Raw genomic sequence first — 15214 nt, 5'->3', positions numbered from 1 at the left:
CAAATTGTTTAACCTCCATCAGTAAAAATGTGGAAGCTCAATTCCTCGAAGAGTGTTTGTTTATGAATTATATACAAATACAGTTATACTCAGATTCTGTGGTGGTGGTTTAGTCGCTAATTCGTGTCCGACTCTTGCGACCCCATGGACTGCCAGGCTCCTCTGTCCATGAGATTTTCCAGGCAAGAATACTGGAGTGGGTTGCCATTTCCTTCTCCATGGGATCTTCCCGACCCAGGAATCGAACCCAGGTCTCCTGCACTGCGGGCAGATTCTTTCCCAACTGAGCTACTAGAGAAAGATCAGATTCTGTAGATCATTTTATAATAATGTATTTATTACATAATGATATTCCTTGGGCTTCCCAGGTGGCGCTAGTAGTAAAGAATCCGCCTGCCAATGCAGGAGACTCCAGAGACCGGGGTTCAATTCCTGGGTGGGGAAGATCCCCAATGATTAAAAATATAAATGTTCTAATGTTTTCTACTCGAACTCCAAAGTTTTGTTTGTGGGGTCTAGGCATTCCTCCCTGGAGCCTACTCTATTAACGAGTGTAAACAGTTCATGGTTCTTTGTGGCTGAGTGGTGGGGTTTCAGGTAGGAATGAGGGGCTGTAGGCGTCACAGAGCAGTGGTCCCTAACCTCTGGGATCTGATGCCTGATGATTTGAGGTGGAGCTGATGCAATAATAATCGAAATAGATTGCACACTAAATGTAATACACTCGAATCATCCCGAAACCATCCCCCCACCCCCCACGCCGTCTGTGGAAAAATTGTCTTCCAGGAAAATGGTCTCTGGTGCAGAAAAGGTTGAAGACTGCTGAGAGGACCTGGGATTTTATCCCAGAGAAGCGGGGAGGCATGGAGGGGCTCTCTCCTTATAGTTCCCAACTACTACTTACCCAGTGGAGGGGGAGGTCACAGCTATGTCCCATCCCTGGTCACGGTGAGCACAGAACACGCAGGAAACAGGTGGGAATCTGATCAAGCCCCAACACAACTCACGTCTGTTAGCTTCTCATCCTAATGATCACCATAGTGAGAGCTTGCTCTGTGCCAGGCACTGTTTCATGCACCATGGACACAGCATCACAGAAAACAAAGATCCCTGCCCTACAGAGCTAGCATTCTAGTGGGGGAGATAGAAGAAACAAATATGTGATGGGTAGGCAGCTTCCCTGGTGGCTCAGACAGTAAAGAATCTGCCCGCAATGTGGGAGACCTGGGTTCGATCCCTGGGTCAGGAAGATCCCCTGGAGAAGGGAATGGCTACCACTCCAGTATTCTGGCCTGGAGAATCCCATGGACAGAGGAGCCTGGTGGGCTACACTCCGTGGAGTTGTAGTCAGACACAACTGAGTGACTAACACTCTTACAACTTTCAGGAGATAATATGTGCCAGGATGAAAAATAAACTACGACAGGGGGATGGGTAAAGAGAGTTTAGGGAAGGCTGTGAGAAGTAACATCTGAGTGGAAACCTGAAGGATGCAGAGGAAGAGGGTTCCAGGAAGAATGGTAACTGGGGACTCTTCTTACCAGGTGTTGTAGTTCTCTGTTGCTGTGTAACAAATTATCTCCCCAGATGTAATGGCTTAAGGGCTTCCCAGGTGGCGCTAGTGGTAAAGAACCTGCCTGCCAGTGCAGGAGATGTGGGTTCGATCCCTGGGTTGGGAAGATCCCCTGGAAGAGGGCATGGCAACCCACTCCAGTATTCCTGCCTGGAGAATCCTCATGGACTGACATGGGGTGATGTGGGGTGACAGAGTTGGACATGACTGAAGTGACTTAGTATGCACACACGTAGCGACTTAAAACAAGAAACACTTATTAGCTCACACAATTTTTGTGGGTCAGGAACCCAAGGGCGGCTTTAGTAGGCTTTCTGGCTCAGGGTCTCCATAAGGTTGTAGTCCACATGTTGACTGGGGCTGCGTTCCTCTGGAGGTTTGACTGGGGCTGAAGGCTCTGGCTTCCAAGGAGGCTCACTCACACGTGACTGGCAGGTGAGTGCTGGTTGTTGGCGGGATGCCTCAGTTCCGCACTACCTAGGTTGACTTGAGTTTGATATGCCCAACCTGGCAGCTGGCCGCGCCAGGGCCGGCAACACAAGTGAAGGAAAGCCAGGTGGAAGTTGTAGCGTTTCGTGACCTAGCCTTGAAAGTCCCAGAGCATCACTTCAGCCGCCACATCCTGGGTGGTAAAATTGAGTTGCCAGATCCAGCCTGTGTTTAGGAAGAGGAGGATAAAGACCCTGCCCTCTCTCCCCTCCTTCCTCCCCATCTCCTGCTGGAGTCTCTCGCTTCCAGCGCCAGAAGGCAAGGAAGGAGAGGGAGCCGGTCAGGCAGTCAGCCTGCCAGGGCACAGAGCAGGAGGAGAGGGTGAGAGTCACTCTGGAGGGGCAGAGATACAGCCTGTGAGTATTGAATTTGGGCATTTATAGGTGAACAGAGGGCTTCCCTGGTGGCTTGGCAATTTCCGTCTGCCAGTGCAGAAGACGCAGTTTGGTGCCCAAGCTGGAAAGATGCCCTGGAGAAGCGAATGGCACCCCACTCCAATATTCGTGCCTGGGAAATCCCATGGGCAGAGGAGCCTGGCGGGCCACTGTCCGTGGGGTCGCAAAAGTCTCTGACACGACTTAGCGACTAAACACGATGAACGGAAAAACAAAGATTCCCAGCGATCGCATGGAGGCGCTGCCTACCTTAAAGTTTAGTTTGAGCTCTGTAACCATCTTGGTCTGTCTGGACACATATAGATAGCTTTCTTGTCCCATGATGTGAACACAAATGCATTTTATTCTTTGTCTTTATGGAAAGGTGTGAAGGGGGGGATGGATGTGGTGATAACAGTGATAGAAGTGTAACCTTTGACATTTTAGTAATTGAGTCAAAGACGGAACCCATTTGACCTATCCATTCATTAATTGGGCAGACATGGATCAAACACCTCCTATCTGGCAGGTATGGTGCTGGGCACCATTTCTATCCTTCCGGAGTCATGGTCTTAATCTGAAAGAGAAACAAGAAGCAGATGATAGCAGAAGGAATTATTTAATTATATTTATGGTATGTACCATAAAGAGAAATTGAGAGATCCATAAGAAAGGATAACACATGGGAACCAGACGTGGGTAGGGTGGTCAGGGAGGGCTTCATGGATGAGATGTCTCTCGAACTGAAGTTTTTATTTTTTTGCCGCATTTGTGGCTTGTGGGATCTTAGTTCCTTTACAGGGATGGAACCTGGGGCCGTGACAGTGAAAGCTATGAGTCCTAACCGCTGGAGGCCAGGGAAGCCCCACTGAACTGAAGTCTTGACATTTTCTGAAACACTGTGTCAAGGGTTTTGAACTGTGTATCTCATTTGATCCAGATAGAAATCATATAAAGGGGGTAATATTATTACAAAAGGGAAAACAAGAACCTCCCAGGGGTGGAGAGGTCTCTCCAAAGGATAAATAGGGAATAGGAACTACCTAGGGAAAACATGGAAACAGTGGCAAACCTTACTTCTTGGGCTCCAAAATCACTGAAGATGGTGACTGCAGCCATGAAATTAAAATTCGCTGTTTGGAAGAAAAGCTGTGAGAAAGCTAGACAGTATATTAAAAAGCAGAGATATCACTTTGCTGACAAAGGTCTGTCCAGTCAAAGCTATGCCTTTTCCAGTGGTCATGTATGGATGTGAGAGTTGGACAATAAAGAAAGCTGAGTGCTGAAGAATTGATGCTTTTGAACTGTGGTGCTGGAGAAGACTCTTGAGAGTCCCTTGGGCAGAAAGGAGACCAAACCAGTCAATCCTAAAGGAAATCAACCCTGAATACTCACTGGAAGGACTGACGCTGAAGCTGAAGCTTCAATACTTTGGCCACCTGATGTGAAAAGCCAATTCACTGGAAAAGACCCTGATGTTGGGAAAGATTGAAGGCAGGAGGAGAAGGGGGCAACAGGGGATGGCTGGATGGCATCACTGAGTCAATGGACATTAGTTTGAGCAAACTGTGGGAGATGGTGAAGGACAGGGAGGCCTGGGGTGCTGCAGCCCATGGGGTCACAAGGAATCAGACACGACTGAGCTACTGAATAACAACAAGAAGGTGACGAGGTGCAGGTAGAGAGAGAAGCATGTGCAAAGGTCCTGAGGTGGGAGGGGGCTGGGTATATTGCAGGAATCTATAGGAGACCTCAGCTGGGGTTTAGTGAGCAGGGTGGAGAGTGAACGGAGGGGAAGCTCACACCCAAATCTTGACCTTCAGTTGGACCTTCAGGGGCATATGCTGGGTGAAAAGTATGCTTAGTTGTGGAGGAAATGGACATGATTGGAGGATGTGTGTGCTTTTCAAAACCTAGTCAATTTCTCCCTCAGCTTCATTAATTAGACCACGATGAGCAGCATGCAACATCTTAGTTCCCTGACCAGGGGTTGAACCTGTGCCCTTGCAGTGGAAACACAGAGTCTTAACTGCTGGTTTAAGTCCCTCCCTCAGTTTAACCAAATGAAGAAATTTGGGAATGCCTAGAACTGGGGATGTTGGGGTATGGGAAATCTCCATATTGTTGGTTGGAAAGAGTGTCCTTTGGTAGAATCATTGGAGAGAGCAACTCGGCAACACCTATTAAAGCGTGATGTGCTATTTTTTTTTAAATAAAGTGTTTTTATTAATTAACTGTCAAGCATGCCTCTCCAAACATCCCCCTACATTTTATGGGTATATCCTCTTTAACCAGGGTTTCCCAGGTGGTGTGGGCTTCCCTGGTGGCTCAGAGGTTAAAGCATCTGCCTGGAATGCTGGAGACCTGGGTTCGATCCCTGGGTCAGGAAGATCCCCTGGAGAAGGAAATGGCAACCCACTCCAGTACTCTTGCCTGGAGAATCCCATGGAGGGAGGAGCCTGGTAGGCTACAGTCCCTGGGGTCGCAAAGAGTTGGACACGACTGAGCGACTTCACTTCACTTCACTTCCCAGGTGGTTTAGTGGTAAAGAATCTGCCTGCAATTCAGGGAACTCAGGTTTGATCCCTGGGCCAGGAAGATCCCCTGGAGAAGGAAATGGCTACCCACTCCAGTATTCTTACCTGGGAAATCTCATGGACAGAGGAGCCTGGCAGGCTATAGTCCATGGGGTCACAAAGAATCAGTCATGACGTAGTGGCTAAACAACAACAAACTCTTTAACCGACTCTTCATGTGACAATGATTTGTAATATTTTCTTCAGATTGACTGCAAAGATAATTTATTTTTTCTCTAGCATGATTGATGAGTATTTGTTTTTTATTATTTGTAGCTCAGAAAAAAGTTTCATCCACATAGTTCATTATATGTTTGTGTGTATGTATGTGTGAAATTTCAGAATACTGTGTGTTATTTTAATTGTCTCTTGGCAACCTCTGTATTCTGATGCTTTGACAGGTGAGGCCTCGCTGACACTCCCTTGGCACACACACCCCATCTGTGTGCATTTCTGCATGTGGATCCCCACACTACCTTTACTCTCAATATGACATATTTCTCAAAGTATCAAATTTTTTTTTAATTTGCAATAAGCATCCATCACTTTTGTAATGAGAATCGAGAAAATACGCAATAAGACAAATCCAATTACTTTTTAAAATAACATGTACGAGACCCTGGGAATCTGTCTTTGACAATGACACCTAAGAGGTGAGAAGTAATTTGGAATTGCATAATTTGTGCAGTCCTTTGTAAATGCAGTGCCCTTGACAGCACAGCAATCTGTTGTTCGACTTGTGCAAGATCGGCTTCAGATACGTTTTCAAGAATGTGTTATGTGCAAAGTTGGGCGGCCCAAATGAATTCAGTGAATGGAGAAATCGAAGTGCTGGAAAGAGCCCGAATGTACCCAGGGGTCAGCAGGGTGCCGAGCTCTCTGTGGAGTGTCCTCCAGTCTTTAGACTAGCCAGTGAGCCCTCAACCTTCTGGCTTAGGTACTACTGCCCCTTTTTCAGATGAAGAATATGAAATTTCAGAGGGATTAAGCAAATCATGCAGTGATCTGGCTTGTAAGTGGCACAGTCAGGACTTGGACCCAGGACAGCTGAGTGCATCGCTCCTTCCAGATGGAATTAAGGATGAGTATAGAAGCCAAGGGGGTACACCTTGGAAGCAGACAGTCTGAGTTTGAGTCTATTGCTAGCTCTCTGAGCAGTTTCTTCTGTTAAATTTCGGAGCCTAAATTTCCACATCTATGAAATGGGAATAGAGTTCTTGTAAAGACTCTGTGAGTTAATATAGATAAACCATTAAGAACTGGGCTGTCTGATAGGATAGCCACTGGTCACATGTAGCATTTAAGCCCTTGAAATATGTAGCTCCTTATTCAGACGTGTTATCAGTGTCCAACTGCACGTTGGATTTTGAAGATTTATGTGAAATAACACATTTTAAACTTTTTGTACTGATTACATTTTGAAATGATAATATTTTAGATATATTGGGCTAAATAAAATTGTTATAATTAATTTCACTAGTTTTGTTTTGTCTTTTTAATGCAATGACTAGAATATTTAAAATTATAAGTATGGGGGCTCCTCTGGTGATCCAGTGGTTAAGAATCCACCTGCCAATGCAGGGGACACAGATTCGATTCCTGCTCAGGGAAGAGCCCACATGCAGAGGGGCAACTAAGCCTGTGTGCCACAACTACTGAAGCCTGCAGCCTAGAGCCCGTACTCTGTGATGAGAAGCCACCTCAATGAGAAGCCTGTGCAATGCAACAAAGAGTAGCCCCCCTCTTGCCACACCTAGAGAAAGCCTGTCAACGGCAGTGAAGACACAGTGCAGCCAAAAAAATTTTTAAATTTTACAAAAAATTACATGTGACTTTCATTATGTTCTTATGGGATTGTGTTGATTTAGAGGATACAAAGCATAGTAATCCTTCAAGGACCATGTAGCTATTTCTATGATCATACTACCTTGGCTTACGGGCTTCCCGGGTGGTTCAGCAGTAAAGAATGCACCTGCCCATGCAGGAGGCACAGGTTTGTCCCTGGTTCAGGAAGATCTCCTGGAGGAGGAAATGGCACCCCACTCCAGTATTCTTGCCTGGAGAATCCCATGGACAGAGGAGCCTGGCAGGCTACAGTCCATGGGGTTGCAGAGTCGGACAGAACCGAGCAACCGAGCATGCAAGCACCTTGGTTTCTATCGTTTTTCCTAAAGGTGTCCACTGTGGGAAAACAGTTCTGTGCTCCAGCCCTGGGCCTGGTAGCCTTGTGTCTGCTCCTGGCAGCAGAAGCATTCACAGTTAATCATTGATCCCACATTCCGGAAATCTCACAGGAAGAGTTTCAGGAAAGTGCGTGAGGTAACTCAACTCTGGGAGCTCGGGTGGCCAGATGAGTTCGTCTCTTTCTATGTCACAGTTTGAAATTTCAAATCTGTGGAAAGCCCCCTTGAAAAAAACAAAGACTCTGCCTTTTTTTTTTCTAATTGCAAGAATTGTGTTTGTTCTTAACAAGAAAAAACAGTTAAACATTAAGAAATGTTTGATTTAGAAAGAGGAGGTCTTTATATACATAGGAAAATAAAACCTTAAGTTATAGTTTTGCCTGTGGTCATCAGAGTGTCCACAAACAGCAGGAAATAGAAGTCAGGGTATGCAAGCAAACTGCTGGTTCCTTTGGGGAGGGAACAGGGGCCCTCACATTTTTTCCCTTTATGTCTGCCTTTTGGGGAATCTTTTTTGCTAGAAGGTCCTCATGTATGATTAAAAATAACAAGAGGAGGAAGGAGAAGAATACAAGAAGCGGTGGGGTAACTCCTCATTGCCCTGGTCCCAGGATAAGTCCCATTAAATTAAAAAAAAAGTATTTATTTGGCTGTGCTAGTTTTTAGTTGCAGCATTCAGTATCTAATTCCCTGACCAGGGATCAAACCTGGGTCTTCTGAATTGGGAGCGTGAAGTCTTAGCCACTGGACCACCAGGGAAGTCTCACCTGGGTAGGCGGGGTTGGGCAGGGGTTGCTGTGATCTGATTTTCTTTGACTGTGTGAATTCCAGCCGTTTTACTCCCTCCCCAAGGCCTCTTATCTGGCTCACTGATAATAAGGCCGATGAAGGTTTATTGAATACTTAGAACGCTGGACACTCACAGTAACTCTCTGATGGGAATCAGGTTAGAGATGAGGAAACCAAGGCACAAAGAGGTGAATAACTGTTAAGGTCACACACAGCTATGGAGAGGGGGTGCAGCTAGACAGCATTCAGGTAGCTGCTGCCATGCCATCCAGTGGGCCCACAACCCCAGCCTCCTCTTCCGCTTGCTTGCCATCAACTCAGTTTCTGCCCGTCAGTCAACTGGGCCATTCCACCTCAGAGCTGGTCAATTCCTCTTCCTGCTCAAACACCTTCCGTGGCTCCCCACTGCCCTTCATAACGACCAAGCCCTTTAGCCTGGTGTTCAAAACTCCATCTTTCTTTTTCTCCCTCACTTGCAGCCCCTCCTTGACACTCTGAGTTCAAGCCATCCTGGATGACTTGCAATGCCTCCAGAACTCCTTGAGGCGGGGGTCCCTTGACCCCCATGGGCTACTGCCTTGGCTTGCCAGTCCCCTACTCCCATTCCAGGCCACACGGATGAAACTCAGTCATCCTACCCTGTCCAGTTCTCCAGTTTCCTAGGATTTCTGGTCAAAGCTTCCATCAAGACCAAGTGCAGAGTGTATGCTAAATTCACTCATTCATTCAACAGTCATTTCCTGAGCATCTTCTGTATACCAGCCCCTGCTACTGGAGCTGGGAATTCCATGATGAACCAGACAGACATGTTTCTCAATTCTCCAGTTTCCTAGGATTCCTGGTCAAAGCTTCCATCAAGACCAAGTGCAGAGTGTATGCTAAATTCACTCATTCATTCAACAGTCATTTCCTGAGCATCTTCTGTATACCAGCTCCTGCTACTGGAGCTGGGAATTCCATGATGAACCAGACAGACATGTGGTGTCAAGGAGCTGATACTGTGGGGCAGGAGAAATACCTGATTAGCTAACAATCAAATCAATCAATGTCACATACTATGTATTTTAAGTGTTATTGAGAGTGATGGGAGGAGGCCTATTTTACTTGTTTATTAAAATATATTTGTTTATTTATTTTTGGCTGCATGGGGGTCTTAGTTACGGCACAAGGGGTCTCTTGTGGCTTGTGGGCTTAGTTGCTCTGCAGCATGTGGGATCACTGGCGGCCAAGATGGTAAGAAAGCTGCCTGCAATGCAGGAGACCTAAGTTCAATCCCTGGGTCAGGAAGATCCCCTGGAGGAGGAAATGGCAACCCACTCCGGTATCCTTGCCTGGAGAATTTCACGGACAACAGAGCCTGACAAGCTACAGTCCATGGGGTCACAAAGAGTCAGACATGGCTTAGCGACTAACACTCTCACTCTCTCTCGTGTGGGTTCTTAGTTCCCTGACCAGGGATTGAACTTACATCTCCTGAATTGGGAGACAGATTCTTAACCACTGGACCACCAGGGAAGTAAGTCTCAAGGGAGGGGGACTATTTTAGATATGTTATTAAAACACATATCTTTGAGGACGTGACATTAAAACAGAGTCTAGAGATGTTCCTGGTGGTCCAGTGGTTAAGAATCTGCCTGTCAATGCAGGGGACACAGGTTCAACCCCAGGTCCAGGAAGATCCCAGGTGCCATGGAGCAACTAAACCCATGCACCGCAAATATTGAAGCCCACGAGCCCGTGCTCTGCAACAACAGAAGCCACAGCAATGAGTAGCCCCTGCTGTCTGCAGCTAGAGACAGCCTGCATGAAGCAATGAAGACCCAGCACAGCCATAAATTAACTAATTAAATGAAACAACCAAAGCAAACAACTTCCTCCCCCAGACTGCAAATAAGGTAAGTGTTCAACCCATAAGGAAATCTGGAGGAAGGGTGCACCTGACAGAGGGGACAGGGCCCTGTGCAAAGGCCCTGTGGTGGGAATCAGCTTGGGTGTTGCAAAGTCACAAAGAAGGCCAGTGTGACTGGAATGGAGCAGGAGTGAGAAAGAGGAGGCAGGTTCATGTCAGAGCGGGTTCTGCAGGGTCCCTGCTTAATTCTCCGGGTCAGGAACACATGTCTGGAGTTTGGGTACAATATTCAATGCTTTTTATTTGAGGTTAAGCCCAGGGGTTCAGTCGCGCTTGGAGACACTCTCCTGTGAGCAGCAGAAACCCTTAGGGTCTCAGGACTCGCAGCCGTGGGTGTGCATATAGTCTGAAAACCCTGCCAGTTGGTCCAGCAATTCCTTCTTGCCCACCGTCCCATTCGCTGGCCAGTGCATGAGAAACGTCTCCTTGCCCAGGACATGAATGTATCTGTGGGCGAGAGGAGGCAAGGACAGTAAGGAGAGCCTGCTGCTTTGGAAGTGTGGAGACCTTTCTGATTTGCCCCTCTGACCTGCTTGATGGAGTCCCAGAACCACAACCTATAATATCCTCCACAGGGCTGTCTCGCTGTCCCCCGACCCACCCCAGCCCATACTACTGGAGATTAGAAATGTTTCTCTTTTCTCTGACCCTTTCCTGCCCTCTGTTGGAAAACCACCATCCTCTAATGAACAGTGGTGCCAGGAGCTGTGGAGTACACAGCCTACGCCTTCATCCAGGGTAGCCCTGAAACTCGAGACTCCTGTTGACAGGTGCAGTAGAAATTTTGACACAAAGGACTGGCGTGGGGTAGGGAAAGGGGCCCAGGCCTGAGTCCCCAGGGTAGCAGGAGCCCCCCAGCCACGCACTCAGATTTGACTCTCCACAGGTCTGAAATCTGGCCCATTATGAGGTATGTCTCACGTTCCTGCAGCCCCAGGGAGCCTCGGCAGGTGGTGTGAGTGACGAATTTCTTTACGGTGAGGGGTCTGGCAGAGTCCGTGCCTGGAGGAGATGAGAGCCAGCGTGTGTTCGCTTGCATGGGCCTGGCCTGCCCCATGTTAGGACCCCGGGTGTAGGCCCCCACACCATCTCCTCTGCCTCCCTGGACATACCACTCTTGATGATGGCTTGGAGCTTCATGTTGTAGTAGATGTAGGGGTTGGAGTCAGAGGTCTCCACAGACTCCAGACTGGTCTTGTACACTGGGGAAGGGGGCCAGGGGTGTGTCGTGTTGGTGTCCAGTCTGCAGGTGTCTGCCCCCCCTACCCCCCTGCCAAGCCCCACACTCACCAAAGTCCACTCCAGCCTCACAGGCTGCTGTCTGGAGCTCCTCCTGACTCAGGTGGTTACTGTCCTTCTTTGGGGATGGGCACTGCTCTGCAAGGTTGGGGGAGGGGGAGGGTGCTCTGGCTGCGCTGGGAGTGGGGCCTTCCTCCACTCTGACCTCCATCCGGCCCCAGGGTCAACCCCGGGGGCGGAACGGGTCTGGCCTTTCTGGTCTGTAGCGTACTCTCTCCTCCTCTGTCTCTTTTTGTCTCTCTCTCTCTCCCTCTTGCGGTCTAAACTCAGCCCAGAAGGCACCCAAGAGGTGATAAAAAGCTCTTGACTCCCTAGCCTGGCAACGCCAGCCCTCTGTCTCCATGGCCTCACCCTCCGCGCATCTGCACACGTCTTTGTCGCAGATTTTCCGCAGGGAAGCGTGCTCTGTGGGCAGGTTGTAGAAGGAAGTGCACCTTCGGGCTGCGGGAGGGGGTAAGTAAGTAGGGTTGGCTTGGGCCTCTGCTCCTGGACGGCTGGGTGCCGATCTGGCCCCGCCCCCAGAAGGCCCCGCCCCACTGGCCCTGCCCATCATTTTAACATTCTTCACGCTTCAGCCCTGTCCGACGTTTTGCGACCCCTTGGGCTGTAGCCCACCAGTCTCCTCTGTCCATGGGACTCTCCAGGTGAGAATACTGGAGTGGGTTGGGAATCTTCCCGACCCAGGGATCGAACCCGCGCCTCTTAACGTCTCCTGAAGTGGCAGGAGGGTTCTTTACCACTGGCGGCCACTCCCTTAACAAGGCCCTCCTCTTTGAAGACCCTGCCCGCTTTTCGCCCACCCTGACCCAGCAGGCCACGCCCCCTTCCAGGCAACCTACCGCCCCACCTCCCCGCCACTTTAACCACCAGGGAAGGACACGCCCCTCAGCACCACGCCCCTTAAGTCCCTTCCCTCTGGCCACCCCTCCCACGGAGCCAAAGAAGACCCTCTCTGCCACGCCCCATTTCTCTTTTTTGGCTCCGCGCGCCTCACCCCTCCGTTTTGTTTTCTGACCCCATCCCTCTCAGGCCTTGTACGCTCTGAGGATCCCCTCCGTTCCCAGGCCTTGCTCACAAGGCTCGTAGTAGTCGTAGACTGTGACCTGGGCAGCCTGCAGGAACTCAGCCTTCAGCATCCTGTGGACCCGGAAGCCGAGCACCGTGTCTTCTTTGTGGGAGAGCTGGAGGAGGGGCGTACAGTCTGAGGCGCGCAGGGCCACTGAGCATGGGGATACCGACCACGGGCCTTGGTCATGACCACTGACCACGTGGTCTTGGATACAGAAGGGTCGAGCTCAGGGCGTGACTCACCAGCATCACTGACCAGGGTGCTGAGCGTCGTTTCTTGGCCGACCCTGCGGCCCGCACAGCCCTGGCAGAGGACATCTGGCTTGCCTTACCTTCTCCAGGTAGAGGACAACGGTGCTGTCGCTGGAGTTCATCTTGGTCTCGTATTGGAAGGCGTACCTCTCCACCTCGTTCGTGAGCTGGGGCAGAAAATGAGACCTGCCACTTGGCAGCAGAGATCCACAGAGGCACCCAGCCCTAAGAGCTCCACTCTTAGAGCTCCCAACCTTTGTCCAATCAGCTCCAGTGTTGGGGAAACTGAGGCACAATCAGGGCAGAGGTTAAGCTAAAGTTGACCATGGCCACTGACCTTGGGGCACGGACCGTGGGGGCATTAACCTGGGGGCCTTGACCCACAGACAGGCGCTCTGCACCCACTCGGGGGGTGTGGGAGGTTTCCAGGACATCCCCGCCCTGCTCTTTACCTGTTTGAGGTCATCCTGGTTGGGGTAGAAGCCAGTGAGCAGGGAGACCTCCATGATGGTCATTGTGGCATCTCGACGACCCCGGAACCTGGGGATTTCACAGGGCGAGTCTCTTCCCACTGTCCTCTTGCCCCTCCCCCACACTCCCACTGCTGTCACCTCTCACCTGGACAAAGGCAGTAACCCCCTCCTGTGACTCCCTGTCACTCTTCTGCCCCCAAACAGCATACAGCTTTAGCAAACAGAAAGAAATCTGATACATCGCCTCCTGGTTTACCCTCCTTGTTTTGCAAAACTCCTGGTCTTATCCTTCCAGTTCACTTCCTCCCACTCCAGCCTCCAATTGACTGCTCTGAAGTGTTGGTCTCTCTCCTGCCACTGGACCTTGGCACATGCTGTTCTCTCAGCCTAGAATTCTCCTTCCTCCCTCTTTGCCCTGAAAAATCCTTTCATCTTTGCAATCTCACCTGATGCATCCCTTCACCAACCATGCCCCTCACCCCCGCCCAGAAGCCTTCCTCAGCCCTCACAACTGATAATTCTCTATTTTGCCATCCCGCAGCTCTGTGGACCTCTCCTTCACCACATTTAATCACAGTGGTCATTTTGCATTGATTCTGGGTGACTATTCAGTTATTGTTTGTCTCTCCTGAGAGCCTGTGGGCTTCAGCAGGCAGGGAGGAGCTGTCTTGCTCACAACTGTCTCCGTAGCTCCTAGAACACAGCCTGACACCCAGGAGGCACTCAGTACATGTTTTGTTATCTAGACCTGGGCAGGGGTATTTGGGAGACAGAGCCAGACCAGAATGGGAGCTGGAATGTCTGGAGAAGATGAAGCCAGGGGAAAGCCACCACGCTTGGAGCAGGCTCTGGGCATCTGGGTCATGGTGCCTGTCCACCATTCAGGAGCCTGCCATTCTGGGACATGGCAGGATGAAGGACAGGATTGGGGCAGTGGGATGGTAGACAAGCAGGGGAGGGCAGGATGAGAGGTAGCGATGATGGAGCAGGCATGGAGAGGCGGGTTTGGCTGGTTCCCAGCCTCCACTCAGTACGCAGGGAGAGCTGCTAAGGACTCTGGACTCCAGGAGGTGCATCCTTCCTCCTGCCTAGGCGAAGATCCTGTGCCCTGACCTTGTCTCCATCCGGAGCTGAAATGTTGCTTCCCCCTTTTTATTCTCTGCAGAAAGAAAGTGGGAATTTAGAGGCTGGTAACACAGTCTCTGGAGCTGGCTTCCTGGGCTCAAATCCTGGCTCTGCTGTGTGACTTTGAGCAAGTTGTTTAACCTCTCTGTGCTTTGGTTTCTTAATCTGGAAAAGGAGATCATGATATTCCCAACCAAGCTGGTTACTTTTAAGTGAGTAAATACAAGTGAAACATTTAATATAGTGCTGGATCAGGGCTTTCTAATGGCCAGTTATTACTATCATATTACTACTACTATTGAGAAATATGACCCCAACCAAAGTCCTGGTCACTTTTATTTTCATTTATTTATTTGTTGACTGCACAGTGTGTGGGATCTTAGTCCCCTGACCAGGGATTGAACAAGTGCTCTGTGCATTTGGGCATGGAGTCTTAACCACTGGACCACCAGGGAAGTCCCCTCTTGGTCACTTTTAGTCCCCAAAAGTCTTGGGACTGGTGAGGCTTGTTTTCCCCCACTACTCTGACAGTGAGCTCCCAGTGGCAGTGCCTTGGCTCTTCCTTCTTGGTACTCAGGACTGGAAATTCTAGAATCCATTTCTTCCTCTTCTAAAAATTTTATTTTTTGGCCACACCATATGACATGTGGGATCTTAGTTTCCTGACCAGGGATTGAACCCACACCCCCTGCATTGAAAGTGCAGAGTCTTAACCACTGGACCACCAGGCAAGTCCACTTCTGATCATCTCCAACATCCCTTCCCTGGTCCAGTCCATCATCTCCTGCAGGAACAGTGCAGTTGCCGCCTCCTTGTTGTCCCAGCTCCCGCCTGTGCCCTCTATAGTCTGTTCCCCCCAGAAGGAGCCTGTGCAAGCTTGTTCTAGACCATGTCCCTCCTCTGCTCAGAACCCTCTCTGGCTCCTACTTCCCTCCAAGCCAAACCCAAAGTCCTCACCATGGTCCGCACGTCCCTGCCTCATCATCTCTCCGACTCTTCCTCCTAAAACTACCCCTTCCTTCTCTGGGGGCTTCTCTGGTGGTGCAGACAGTTAAGAATCTGCCGGTAATGCAAGAGAGCTGGGGTTGATCCCTAGGTCAGGAA

At 49.7% G+C, this 15214-nt stretch overlaps 1 protein-coding gene across 2 annotated transcripts in view; it reads right to left on the bottom strand.

Moving 5' to 3' along the window:
- LOC102179374 (complement C3) overlaps positions 10115 to 15214 on the bottom strand; it is a 29772-nt gene continuing 24672 nt past the window's right edge. The window contains exons 33-41 of one of the 2 annotated variants that reach the window (XR_001918349.1): positions 14099 to 14144; positions 12965 to 13052; positions 12593 to 12679; positions 12296 to 12373; positions 11544 to 11633; positions 11184 to 11270; positions 11006 to 11095; positions 10760 to 10895; positions 10115 to 10340 (exon numbers count right to left, since the gene is read on the bottom strand). Coding sequence is in view for 1 of the 2 variants with exons in the window: in XM_005682347.3 (XP_005682404.2) it covers positions 10208 to 10340; positions 10760 to 10895; positions 11006 to 11095; positions 11184 to 11270; positions 11544 to 11633; positions 12268 to 12373; positions 12593 to 12679; positions 12965 to 13052; positions 14099 to 14144 (863 nt within the window). In the remaining variant the exon portion in view is untranslated. Of the gene's footprint in view, positions 10341 to 10759; positions 10896 to 11005; positions 11096 to 11183; positions 11271 to 11543; positions 11634 to 12267; positions 12374 to 12592; positions 12680 to 12964; positions 13053 to 14098; positions 14145 to 15214 lie in introns of both variants that reach the window. The other variant, XM_005682347.3, reaches the window with a different exon arrangement.

The sequence above is a fragment of the Capra hircus genome, chromosome 7, assembly GCF_001704415.2.
Source record: "Capra hircus breed San Clemente chromosome 7, ASM170441v1, whole genome shotgun sequence".
NCBI lineage: Eukaryota > Metazoa > Chordata > Mammalia > Artiodactyla > Bovidae > Capra > Capra hircus.
The sequence above is the reverse complement of the archived record's forward strand: the minus strand, read 5'-3'. Positions and strand labels throughout refer to the sequence as shown.